General features: G+C 50.2%; 1 protein-coding gene across 1 annotated transcript in view; it reads right to left on the bottom strand.

Annotated features, from left to right (window-relative positions):
- Positions 1-269: 269 nt before the first annotated feature.
- Positions 270-13,549, bottom strand: part of DNAJC11 (DnaJ heat shock protein family (Hsp40) member C11) — a 54,669-nt gene continuing 41,389 nt past the window's right edge. Inside the window, exons 7-16 of the mRNA XM_083452152.1 lie at positions 13,066-13,139; positions 9,897-10,086; positions 9,302-9,387; positions 8,842-8,958; positions 7,297-7,452; positions 6,507-6,576; positions 4,906-4,963; positions 4,055-4,197; positions 3,242-3,371; positions 270-2,121 (exon numbers count right to left, since the gene is read on the bottom strand). Coding sequence (XP_083308278.1) covers positions 2,096-2,121; positions 3,242-3,371; positions 4,055-4,197; positions 4,906-4,963; positions 6,507-6,576; positions 7,297-7,452; positions 8,842-8,958; positions 9,302-9,387; positions 9,897-10,086; positions 13,066-13,139 — 1,050 coding nt within the window. The 3' untranslated portion in view covers positions 270-2,095. The remainder of the gene's footprint in view (positions 2,122-3,241; positions 3,372-4,054; positions 4,198-4,905; positions 4,964-6,506; positions 6,577-7,296; positions 7,453-8,841; positions 8,959-9,301; positions 9,388-9,896; positions 10,087-13,065; positions 13,140-13,549) is intronic.

Here is a 13,549-nt window from a genome sequence, read left to right as displayed (position 1 = left end):
CTGCTGTTGGACTCCAACTCCCATCATCCCTTACTCCTGGCCATGCTGGCTGATGGGAGCTGAGAACCTAACAGCAGCTGGAAAGTAACAGGTTAGGGAAGACTGATCCCTTGTACAAAGTCTGTTGCAAGAAAGAATGACCGATTAAGTCACCAGAAGGCACTACATTTAGCCTCCCTGAAGGATCAGAGTAAGCATGTCTGGCTGTATCTTTTGCCTTCTTGCCTGTTGGGAGGCTTCTGTGCCCCTGCTTTAAGTAGCCAACAGTCTGGAGAAAATGGGTCTCTTTTATTGTCCTTATTTGTTAACAGGAGAAACCAGAGGCTCTGTCCTCATTAGCGGCTCATGCACTTTGCAAAATTTCCAGTCACACAAGGCAGGGGCTTTGGAAAGCGGGGAAGGATTGAAGCGGAGGGGTGCTCAGGCTGAGCTGGGTTCAAAAAGCAGAAGGTTCAAGTGGTTATTGTCAGTGTTAATTACCAGTGTTAATTCTAGCCCGATTCTGGTTCCTGAAGAGGCCAGGTCACAGATTTCTGAAACCAGAACTCACTGCGATCCAGGAATAAATACTATGACCATACAGTGTATTTTTCATTCCATCAGCTCTGAAGGAAGTTGGGATAACTGGCATGTGGAAAAATGAATGGGGCAGTCGGGTAGGTGTGTCAACATGAGTAAGGATCTTTACTTGAAGGTGCCATGGGTTAACCAAGGAGATGGATATTACTAGACCAGAACTTGGTTCAATGGAAGATGCGAGAGAAAAATATTTGTCCAACAAAACAACTGAGGAGCAGCAACACCTAATTTCAAGAGGAAAAGGGGGCAGGAGGGATGTAACAGGTTTCATGGAATCAGTTATCATTTTACTTAGGCTAAGAGCTGAGGTGGGGACAGATTGGGGGGGGGGGATATGATCTGGATCCAAATGAGTGGGGCGAACCCAGTTATACAAACGAATAAAGTGGTGCAGGAGATGCACCACACTGTCTGTGTGTGTTTCAGGAACTGGCAGTTACGACAAACAGCTTGTTTTGGCATTCAACACCCCCAGGGATCCTGCATAAATGTCATCAAGGAAGGTGTTCCAAGGACCAACAGAGACGCAACTCCAGCCTCCTCTGTTTGTGTCTGTAAAAGGAGCTCTACACTGCCACCAGGGACAGAGGGCCAAAAATGGGACTCCTGAAACCTCTCTGTTGCTTTCTTGCAGCACAAGAGCACCCCTGGTCTGTGGTGGGAGCAATCTTCCATCGGGAATGCTGTTGCCTCTGATTTGGCACTCACTTGGCCCTCCCACTCCTATCTCCCCACCCTGCCTCCATCCGCACAACGCCTTTTGTGTACATCAAAACGCTTATGGCGACTTTTACTCCTTTTCCGGGCCAGCTTCTTGCTGTGCTCAGAACAAAGACAAGCTGACAGGGAAACAGTTCCTCTTAGTGTATCATATTATATCAGCTGCTAGAGAGAGAGAGAGAGATGATGATGGACAGGAAGATTCAAACGTGTTAAAAGAAAGGCTTACAAATTTCCCAAAGTGCATTTTGATTTCGGAACGTGGATATGAGCACCGTGTTCTTTGCATTGCCAAACAGCCGCAAGGGTCTACGGGGAGGAGGCCGCGAATGTGGCCGCTCGCTCCTTCACCTGAAGTAGCCCGCACCCCCTCCACTTCCTGCAAGAATAAAATCGACACCTCACCCGCCCCACCCCCCATTGCCCACCTGCCCCAAGGCTCCCCCCGCTGAAGAGGACACTGGTTGCTGCAGGGGAAAGGGGGGCTCCTAGTCTGCAGCCCGCCCCCTTGCGTTGACAGGGGCAGGCTGGAAATGCTGGCCATCGTCAGCTGTGCCAGTCAAGCAACGGCCCCCAGCTGCAGGGTCTGGGTGCCACTTTCTCGTTAGAGTAGATTCCTCTCATTTTGTCCCACAATGTTACGTTGGGTGTCAAACCACCTTCTTCTGCCGCCGATCAGGAAATAAGTCGCATCCCCACCCGTCTGAAGACGTCATCAAATCCAGGGAGGAAAGATGGTGCCATATCTGCTGGCTCCTGGGCACAGAACTCAGCACCTGCCCTCTTCCCCACCAGATTAGCTGTCCGCATCAATCCGGTGAGCTGTGGGGGTAGCAAAAAAAGGGGTGGGTGGGGAGAGGAGAGACTGTTTTATAGAGGCTGAGGTCAAGGCACACTTGCAAAAGAGCCACCACTGAGGGAGGTGTAAAGGCACTTTTTTAAAATAAGAAGTGGGCAACAGTGGGTTCACCCCCAGGAGACTCACATTGTGCTCCTCCCACCCCTGTAAAGCACCTCCTGCAAAATGGCAAAGGAGAGCAGGAAGCAGCCTGCCTCCAGCCCTATGCAGCATGCCACCATTCACGGGGGAAACTGGCAGGGAGGCCCCCAATCCAAAATCCTGACACGGAAATCAATTTTGTGGGCCGTGGCTCTAAGCTATCATAGCTGCAAAGTTGGGGATTCTGAAAATCTGGGTTTACCCTGCCCTGCTGCAGCTGTGTACATAGGGGCATGAAGGAGCCTCCAGAGGCGCAGAGCAGGGCTGCCGTTCCTTTAGGAGCCGGAAGCTGCTCCCCAAACCAGCAGAAGTCACACTGCATGGATCTGGCCAGTCATCTCTGGGCACTCAGGATAGGCCTCATTCTGAAGGTGTGCAATATTTCTGCCACCTTGGGGACTGGAAGCTTCCTCTCTACTTTGTTGATTTTATCAACTCTAAATTATTATTAACTTTAATTTGCTACTCAAGCTATTACTTGTCCTCCACCAGCAGGCCCCACAATGAGTTACAACAATTTCATTTTTTAAAAGGAGTTAAATCAGTCCCAGGAATATCTCCAGTGTCAAAGACCAAGGTACAAGAGGTGGGTCATTTGACAATGAAATCAGGTTTAAGGGGTTCTCTGTGCATCCTCATAGTCATGCTTAAATTGCTGGAGGAAAGTCTTGAGATTCATGCCTTGGCTCCATGCAGCAGAGTGTGCTGTGGCCACAACCCTCTCAAACTCACAGCCTCTGTCAGCGGGCTGAAAGTACACGAAGGCAAAGGAGGCGGGAGTGAAATTTGGAGAGGTATGTGTCGTCGTCATCCTCCTGACCCCATGAGTCCTTGCAAATGCAATCTTCCCATCTCCTGCTCAGTGGAAGGGCAACGGATGCCTTTACTAGGCCTGTAGAGGGGCTGGAAGCAGAAGCAGCAGACCAGGGCTTTGCTACTCACACTGCTTTGGTATCCGAAGGGCCTCGTTGTCACCAGACATCACTTGATGCAGGACTCCTCGGAACTGGTAGAGGACTTTCAGGCTCTTATCTTCCCCGACACAAGGGTCGTAGAACCCAGGCAGGCCGGCCTGCAAGAGAGGAACAGTCACACACTGAATCAAGGAGAAGGGCGGTTATAGAGATCTGATCATTAAGTGATTGGTTGGGCCCATCTTGAAACCTCCTGCCACTGGAAAACTCTGGATGGAAAAGTTCAACGCTCGGATATGGCCACCAGCTTTGAATGATAAATTGACTCAGGAATGCAAGAGGGCCAGGGAGAAACACATGAAGGCAACTTTGCAGCAGTCTGGTGCCAATTTATCTCTTCTAGAAACCTTAACAATACATCCATTTTACCGCCGTCTAATCACCTAATCACCTAATCACCTAATTCCTTGAGTTCAGGTGATTGTTTTGATGCAGTTTAGTTGGCAGTTCTTCCTCTCCTTGGTATTTGCTGTGTTTGGTGCTGTTTTTAACCCCTTTATGTTAAAAATTCCAATAATAATGCAATTACAAAAAAGGAACAGATGATGGTGGTTGTGCAGAAGTATGCACTGTGTGTAAGGGCTAGTGCACTTGTGCGCGCGCACACACACACCACAGAACCATTGTGAAGCTTGGCTTCTGTACCCTACTGGAAGTCCAACCAAAGGTTTACAAATCTCACCTCATGATTGCCTGGCTTGGGCTGGCAACCACCCCAAGGCACCCTCAGAAATGGAACAGGTGAGTTCCCCACCTCCCTGCACACTGGCCTCCTCCTTACCTTGGATGCTTCTGTAAGGATGAGCTTGGAGTCTTTCACCAGGCACTGCAAGGGCACAGTCACGTCTATAACCTTCACCTTCTCGTTCCTCCTGCTCTGGTCATTGACGAATTTCCCATACCAGGCATTCACCACTATCAGGCCTGCATTGTTAACGAGAAGAAGCTGTTGGCGCAGAGGACACTTTCAGGAAACAGGGGAGCACCCCCCCCCCTCCAGGCAAGTAGAGGGAGAGAAAAAAAGAGGGGTCTGCCCAGGCCTCTCACTACATACAATCAAAACAGATGAGCACACAAATCCCTCCACCGGGATAGAGGCTCCCCTTTTCCATATATTCTTCCACCTTAGAGGCTAGGACCTTGATTTTTTTTTAAAGAACTACTGAGGTTCTTGGGTTGCTGATTTCTGCAACTAGTACCAAACCCTGAGCTAGCACAGTACAATAGGAGGTGCCTTACACTGAGCAAGCTCAAGCTCAGCTTCATCCATGCTAATGGGAATAGGCTCTCCAGGGATTCAAACATTGGTCTTTTTTCTGGCCCTACCCCAGAGATGTCAAAGTATGAACCTGAGACCTTCTGCATGTAAAGCAGGTGCTCCACCACAGACCTACGGCTCACCCGCCACCCATATGGGATGGATATGCCCTTGCAGATAAACTAGAACCAATTGGGCCTTCCAGAATCATTAAAGCAAACGTTCTGGGGCCTCTTCCCACTTAGTGTTTCCCGTTCCAATAAGAGCAGTAAGCAACACAGTAGCATTTACGAACCCAAACAGAAGTTTGCAACCACCTCAAATGCCTGCAGGGCAGACTTGGGTGGAAGAAAAGGGAAATCAGCACTCCTTACCCATCCTGGCTTCTTCGGCCTCAATAATTCTCCGGACAGATTCCTGCATCAGCCGCACCTAAGCAAGGGGACAGACCAGGATTCGGCATCAAAAGAAGAAGGCTTATTTGTTGTGTTTGCAAATAAAGAGAAAAAGGAGGAGGAGAAGGCCTTTATAGGGACTGCACTTGTGTAAAACCAACATGTGAGCCAGGAATGGGCTAAGCTCTGCCTCTTCCATCACAGGAGGCTGCAGAAGGTTGACCTCCAACTCATGGAAAGCAACAGGGATGGCGGACCTTTGGGCATTTTGGGGTTGGTTTTGTGTGTGAGAACAGCTGAAAGAGGAGCCCCTAGAATGTGTTGCTCAGAGGCACAGAAGCGAAGTGGGAGCTGCAGCAGTAGGACAATCAAGCGCAAGACCCAACTCCTCTCTGGGAATCTCATAAAAACAAGACCGGAGGGAAGGGCCAAGGCTTGGGGGGGTGTTCTCCTTCAACACACTACGCTACAAGGGGCATGAGGAGGAATAGGATGTCAGCAAGAGCAAGGGTGCTCAGCAGCTGCAGAGGTTGTGCTGCCTACATGCTCCCAAGCATAACTTTGCAAGCACTAGAAACATGTTTCACAGAGAGAGGTGAATTTCTGCACTTGTGTGTGGAACTGCGTCACACTCGTTTCTCCAGGGTTGAAGGACGAGGTGTTCTCCAAAAAGCGGTGCCAGGTTCTCTCGCCTGCCTCTGATCTGGAAGGCCTCCTTACCACATGCGATTGGAGCCTGTCATTGTAACTCAGCCAGGAGGGATGCACACTCTGCAGCCTGCCCAGAGGCACTTAGATCGATTCTCCCTGCACTCCTGAATGGATGCTGGCACTGCCCAGAGGTGACCAGGCAAAGTCTCTCTCTCTCTTTCAGCCTCAATAATGAAGATTTGATGTAACAATAATTACATTAGCAAGGGCTAGATTTACTAGTGTCCTTGTGGATGCTTGTCATCAAGAGGCAGGGTCAAAATATCTGAAATAAGTGAGAACCTTAGACATTGAATGAGACCAGGGTGGAAACATCTAGCCCAGTACTGTGCATCTCATAAGACATCACTTGGAAGTGCACATACCAGGTGTGAAGCAGACAAATGACAAATAAAAAGAAGTCAGGGACTAAACCTAGGACATGTAAAGCATATGATCTATAAGAGACACGGCCCTGGCCCGTAAAACTGGCTACAGTCACACTCTTGCACGTGTTCTGTTTTTGAAAACACACACATTCTTTCTCTCGCCAGTAAAGGCAGGCGATGAGGCAATTAAAACAGACTCAGTTACATAAAAACCTGATTCAAAACAAAATAAACCCAACGCTTTCAAAAATGAAGACAGCCAAGAGCGACAGTGAAAATTTGCGAGAGGGCTACGCAAAACTCACAAGGGTGAGTTAGGAAGCAGCAACTCACCAAACCTCCTCAAACACCCACCCACACTGTATTCTCAGTTGTCAGAGTGATTTCTGAAGGGAAGAAAAGCCCTTGAGATGAAGCCCAGATCAATTATTCCAAGGAGGAAGCGCACAGAGAACCCTAAATTATCCAGGAACGGGGAAGGAAGCAAGACTTGAGACTCACTGCGGCTTCTGCTTCCTGTTTCTTCTGGAAAGTGTCGCTGGCCGTGCTCTCCCGCTGCTTCTCCAATTCTCTAACGTTCGGACAGGGGAGAGGAAGGAAGAGGGTTTCATTGTCGTCTGGGCACCTGCCTCCCTTCCCACTTTCCCCCAACCAGTTCCCTGAGAGAAGCAGCCATGCCGCACAAAGGCTGGGCCAGCTAGTGCATTAAGGATGGCAGAGAGACAGAACAACCTGACTCATGCAAGCCAAGCCCAGTGAAACGAGCAGGAATGCTGCTTACTTCTCTGCTGCTCTTGCAAGTGTCAAGGGCCCCCAAAGCAGGAGGGCTTCCCAGTGATGATGGATTGCATCTCATTTTAATTGGCGAGAGAAGGAAGGTGTCCTTTGGAAGGTTTTCTATGCAAGTCACAGAAATACCCCCTTTGCAGCCCAGAGTCTGGCTCCTTCTTTTCACTCCAAAAATCCCTCCACCCTCACAGTAGAGCTCTGTGGAAAAGAGCAGGAGGGTGTTCCCCCCACCCTCTGCCAAACCACCACCCCTGCTTCCCCCACAGTGGCCGGCCAGAAACTTCCAGAAGGACCAGAAGCAGGCCTGGAATGCTACAAACCTCGCTTGCTGCCCCACCCCCGGCACCCCGGCAGCTTGTTTCCAGAGGTGTACTGCCTCTGATGTACACACTGGGCAGCCCTCTCCTCCATCACCAGCTGCCTTTGCTGTGCTGTGCCCTGCAGGTCAGTTCCACCTCTATCCTCCCCCAGTGCATGCTGGGAATGCTTTCGGGGCACTCACTTCTCCTTCTGCGCCCTCAGGTAGGGCCTGATGATGAGCCTGTGCATGGCGAAGTAGATGACGAGGGGCCCCGCTGTGGCGTAGAAGACGGCGCTGGGCAGCAGCTGGTCCGTCAAGTGGATGGGGAAGAAGTAGGTCTGGCTGGCTCGGTTCAGCCTGAGATGCAGGGGAAAGCAGAGCAGTTAGCTGGCAAGGCAGGCACAGAGAACCTGCAGGAGCCAGCTTCAAATACACTAGGGGTCAGGGGAGGGAGAGAGCATGCCCAACTCTCTGGTTCCTTGTCCTGCTCAATCATTTGCTGCCAATGGCGATGGGACTCTGGTGACCCTGGTGTGGCAAGGGGTGCCTTGAGCGGCAGGAGGCCCACAGCCAGAACTCTAGAGCAGGAAGAGGAGGGCCCCAAACCTACTGGGGCCCACCTAGATGACACACGTCTGCCCAGGCACACAAATTTAAGGAAAGCCCTCCTCCATGTTTCATTACTCAAGGCTGCTGAGCTTTTTTAGCAGGGGGCGGGAAGAGAGCGAGAGACAGGCTCTGAAGTCCGATCACTGATCTTCCGCTTTTCCCAGGCCGTTCTGCTGTGTTCTGGAGCCCTCTGCTGGCAAAACCGAAACATGCCAACCAGAATGATAGCGGCACACGTTGTGATCAGTGTCTCCAGCAGACGCAGCTTTAACAGGTGTCTGGTTGTTAGACATACTGTGTTGCCCCGAAGATGAACTTGCTCCAGAGGCTGTGCTGACACCATGTGAGTACTCAACATAACCCTACAATTCATTGGAAGTAGCTATAGCTCATATATGTTTACAAATCCCTGCTTTGATATCCTAATTGGCCTAGCTTTCATGGTACCCCTATTTGTGGGAACTGGGATGTTGGGCTCAGAGCCCAGAAGAGGAACCCTGTAATGTTCTGGGTGCCTACCACCTGCACCACTGATCAGTTGGCTGACATAAACTGCCTTAGTGTATAAACAATGTATGTGCTTTAGGCTGGGTGTAGACAGTCCATCATCGGACAAGCCACCTCCTTGCTGTGGAGGCTACTTGCTGTAGCGTCCATCCCACAGCAAAGCGGGGAACTGACAGGCTGCTTCTCACTGTAGGTCTATTTCTCCTCTTTAATAAGGAATTAGAACTGATCTTCCCTGGCACTTCCGCAAATCTTGAACTCCTAGAGCCCTCCTCTGGCTCTACGGCCTGGGTGCAGGTCAACACACAAACGTAGTGTGTTCATTCTGAACTACTAGTCCCTTGGAGGGGCAAGGCCCAGGGGCTTGAGGAGCTCACAGTGGGCATCGTGCTGAGAAGTGGGACTAGGCAAGGGGGCCCAGGCATACCAACCCTTACATGCGGCTCAGTCCAGTGGCTTTCCATGAAGTCTATCGGCAAGCACCAGCAGCAAAATGCAAGACCAGAGGCAGGAGGAGCCTCTCCCTAGAGCAACCTTCCCCAACCTGGTGCTGATGACTGCTGCTGTCCAGGGCAGCCAGAGCGCACCAGTCTGTGGAAAGCAGCCCCAGAACTCAGGCTGCCAACTCACTTGATTTTCAGAGAGACTCCCTGGGGTACACCCACACTGACGGTGGCTCCAAGGACGCTGTGCCTGGAGATTTTCCGCTCTGCCCCATATTCCACGATGGTCCCAAAGAAACCAGCTCTGAAACAAAAGCATTTGGGAACAATAAGCAGAGGGACAGGCTCTGCCTCTCGGGATCACCGGGTCTCATCTTCCGCATACCTCGCCAACTCACCACCTTGCCTGATGGGTCTCCCTTCCCCTCTAGAAAGGAAGAGGCCCTGAGGCAGCACCTGGCATGCCTGCTACATCTGGTTTCCAGATGGTGAGCACTGCAGCTGCAGAAGGATGCCAGCCTCTTGCCCATGCATCCTTAAAGCAACCGTTGCAAGAGGCTGACTCCCTTGCACAAACCCCTATGCCAAAAGCTGCCTCCTGCCTGCTAGTTATACCTGCCAGGGGCAACCTCTGGGTTGGGACTTACTTGAGAGATCCTTTCACTCGCGTCTGATCCTCGTCCTGAAACTTGTGCTGGTAACTGACCATCATGAAGGAGTGAGGGATGCCCAGCTGTGGCATGAGAGAAACGGGAAGGTCAGTCAACCCTCTTCCTTCCTTCGCATCTGTCTCCCTCGCTTTCACACACATATGCCAATGCACTTCCTGTCCCTTGCCTACTGGCAGTAGATCCCAGACGGACAAAAGGGAGCCACTTCTCCATACTATGCCTAATTCATTCATGCAACTCACTGTCAAGAGACGCAGTCGTGGTTTAGGTAACTTTATAGGCAGACCGGTCCATTTCCTGCAGTAGGGTAGGGTTGTTCACAATAGCTATACATGGCCATGTTCAGAGACCACGCTGTGGAGCATGGCTCAGGTATAAACAGTTGGGTGGCCCACACACCCCCAGAGTCACATGCCAGCCACTGGATCCAAAGAGGTGACTTATCAATTCGAGTCGCTCCACTTCAACTCAAAAGACTCCCTGAGTTGCCAGCACAGGTCTCCTCCACCCTCAAAGAGCAGACAGCCATTGCAAAGAACAGTTGGAGCCAAAGGAAGGAGGGCCACCCTACCTGAAACGCCATCGTGAAGTGGCTGGTTTTGGTGTCCCGGACGATGCTCGTATTCATTGCCGACTGAATGCCCCAGCGCCACTGCAAGTAGCCCATGGTGTTCTTGTCCAGGTTCCTTGCCAGGACGGTCGTAAGGCCCGGGCGGATCCCTCGGGAGGAGAACTGCAGTGCACAGTTTGTCGTGACGAAGCTGCGAACAGGGGGATGGTAGGAAGAGGCTTAGAGGGAAAATCGTCTCAGTGAAACTGAAAGGTTTTCCCTTCTCCTGGGAAACTGCTGCTCTCCTTTAGGCAACTGCTACTCAAGAGGAGCCTCTCTCCCCAGCTACACACTGCTCCCTAGCTATAGCCACATCCATTCACTTTTTAAGGCCAGGAGAGCTTGAGGTGTGCAGCAGACAAGTTATCCCAGCTTCAGTTAGAGCCTCCGACTTACAGATGGACATGCACGCCACCTCCTCCTCCAGCAAAATCTCTTGGGAGTTGGGAAACGAGAAGAGGAGGATATCAGCTTGGGATTCTGGAAGCTGCTCAAAGCTCCGTCATGCTCTGATGTGTACATAGATCCCCACACACCAAACCAAGCTGCCCTGTTCTCTTCAGGGGCAAAATGCACACTACAGCACACTCTCTGCCTCTGCTCTCTAGGAAATGTGCTGGGCCTGAAGAATGGAGTCAGCTGCATGCTATGCCAAGGACAAGTTGACACAGAGGCCAGCTCAAGGGCCTCGGTTGGCTCTGCCAGAGTCAACCCACAGGGCAACTGGGCCCTATCCATTTCAACTGCTGCATGCCCACACAACAGATGCCAGGAATGAAACAGGAACGAACAGCAGTTACTGGCCCCCGTGTTGCAGTTCACTATTGCATTACCCTTATTTCTGCTAGCCCAGGCATGTACCGTCATTTCTGCTGACACCTGTAGATCTAGGAAATGCGTGGAGTCAGTTATTAGCTGGCCACTGGTCTATGGCAGAGCATAGGTGTTGCAGGCCAGTCCCTGGTGTTATAAGAATTCTAAGGTCTCAGATATAGAATAAATGTTCATAAATGTACAAGGCAAACACGCATACTTAAGTATATAAACCCTGTGTCTGAAATAGTACAGGAGAGCAATCCTGAAGCCATTTTGACTCTCCCAAATTGACCTCAAATATTTCTCTGCAAGGAGGAAGGAAATGGGAAAAGCTTTCCAATTGTCTTTGGACCGTAGGGGCTTACACCTCCCTGAAAATACAGTCTGGCAAGTATCTGTTAGGCTGAGCAAACTATATTTGTAAGAAATTCAGGATTCAATATTTGTAAGAGATAAAGGAACTAAAGTATTTACCATCTCAAAGGAATGGCCAGGCTACTCAGAAAATGCAATCAAGTAAGGCATTATCAGGTATCCTGGCAGACAGGAGTGAAGCAACACTGTCAAATTTCTGATGGAGACTGCCTCCTTCTGTGATGTATGTATGATGTTTAGGAGGGTGGTCTTGGGCTTTCAAGAGGCTTTGAAAAGTCTTTACAGGGGCTTGTACACCATTGTTTAGGGTTCTCCTCCCTCCTGCATGTGGTGAGTGGGGACCCTGCTGCAACAGTTTATTTCCTTTAATAAAGATCAGGCTTACTAGCCGACTTTGCTTTCAATATACTCTGGTTGGCCTCTGCTTTCTCTCTGACCGATAGAGATCTCCTGAGGGACTCTCTATGGGCTCTAGATACCCCATAAGGGAATTAAGAGGTATTTTCTTATAACACTGGCAGCTCCAGGCCAAAGACCCCAGACAGCTGCTGCCCATCAATGATGACAGCACTGGGCAGCTTTGGATCAGCGCGATAGCTGGGCCTGCCCTTGCTGCCCACTAGGAACTGAACTGGAAGCTGTCAAAAGCGGCAACTTTTCCAATATTTCCTTTTGGAAAGATCTGAGCTAAGGCAGAAGCAAAGGCCATCTTCTGGCCACAGAGGGATATTGCACCCCAGTAAAGAAGAGGCTCTTGACGATGGACAAGCAGGATTCAAGGGCAAGCACACTCTCCCCTCCTGCCGTTTCCAGCAACTGGAATTCAGAAGCATTTATTGTCTCCAACTGTGAAGGCAGAGCAGAGTCATTGATCCAAGTTTAGTCCTAAACTGCAAGCCACTTTGAATATTTTAAATTTCCTGTGTAAGCTTTTCTCTTTCCCATACTAGACTCCCTTCTTTTTGCATTTTCCCATCTCTCACCTCTAACAAACAAAATGACAACTGGAGGGTCAAGGAAAATCCAGCCGGAACAGAAATACAGCGGGATAAACATGGGCGAGAAATTCAGGGATCCCTCTCTTTGGTAGTTGACGCCAACTCCCGGGGGTTCCCGGCAGGGGAAATGGGGCTGGGGCTCAAGCAACACAAGCGGCAACATGGTGACCCCTGCTGTCTCTCCCAAGTTCAATTTGTGCTTGGGGAGAGTTCATACAGCTGGGGGGGGGGGAGGTTTCCCTACTAATATTGACTTGTCGTTTTGATAAAGAGAGAATGAAAGAAGAGGGAGAGACACTTGATCCTCTTTCCTGCCTTTTCCAAACCGTAGGGCCTATGAGAGGCAGCTGCCTGTCTCACTGGAAGGCCAGGGACACTTTGCAGGCACCTGCTCCTGTTTCAAGACTATACTCTGCGGCATCGGCTGAAAAGCACTTTCATATGGAGATGCTAGACGGACCTTGGATCCACCATGGGCCTCTTTCACAAGAAAGAACTTAATACAGCAAACGATTCTACATCTCTGAATCCCTAGGTTTGGCATGGTGACATTATTTACATTTCAGCCTGCCATGTATTTTCAGAGAGACACCAGGGCCCTGAAAGAAAAGGTAACCATATGATCGAAAACTGGCTTCCTACTGGTTTCAGACTCTGAATGGCACTGTGGGTGGTTAATATCAGTGCCACTGTGTATGTTGGCTGGTTGCCTGTAGATGGAAGAGACACATAGAGATAGTGATGAATAATTGGTTGCATATTCTGTTTTTTAAGGTTTGATGTTTGGTTGTATTTTTATATATGCTGTAAGCTGCCCAAAGTGGTTGGGGAAACCCAACCAGATGGGTGGGATATAAATAAGATAAAAATAATAACATCACAAATCGGTCCTGTTCCTTCTAGGAGTGGGAGGTTGTCCTCCACCCCTTTCCAAGCCTTACCATCTTTGTGTAAGATTCCGAAACACCTTCAGGCCAAACAAAGGCCCCTGGAGGTCTCCAGCTCCGAACTCTATCTGCACAAAAAGAAGACGGACAAGAGTTAGGAAGCAACAGCTACAGAGGTGAGATCAGTGTGACTCAGTTAAGCTCTGGTGCTGGTCAGAGATCTCACTCTCATGAGCTGCCCACAGCCCTTCACCTGTACAAGCTGCCTTTAACTATTCCTCTATGGCAGCTACTTGGATTGCCTGGATAGGCACTGGAGTGCATGGCCAGGGAGAGGAGGCAGGTGGTGCTTCCTCCCCTGGAACACGGCAGTGCTCACAGCAGGAAATTAACTGTGCAAGTCCACATGGTAGCCTAGTCCAGCACAGTGACATTGCCCAGCTTCGAGAGAGTGAACAAAAGAGGGCTCTGGGTGCCCTAAAATAGGAAAATCAGTGACCTCCCACCAACCAGGAAGGCAGAGAAAGAGGTGCAGCAG

Source organism: Podarcis tiliguerta, assembly GCF_965153285.1.
Source record: "Podarcis tiliguerta genome assembly, chromosome: 8".
In the NCBI taxonomy this organism is placed as follows: Eukaryota; Metazoa; Chordata; class Lepidosauria; order Squamata; family Lacertidae; genus Podarcis; species Podarcis tiliguerta.
The sequence above is the reverse complement of the archived record's forward strand: the minus strand, read 5'-3'. Positions and strand labels throughout refer to the sequence as shown.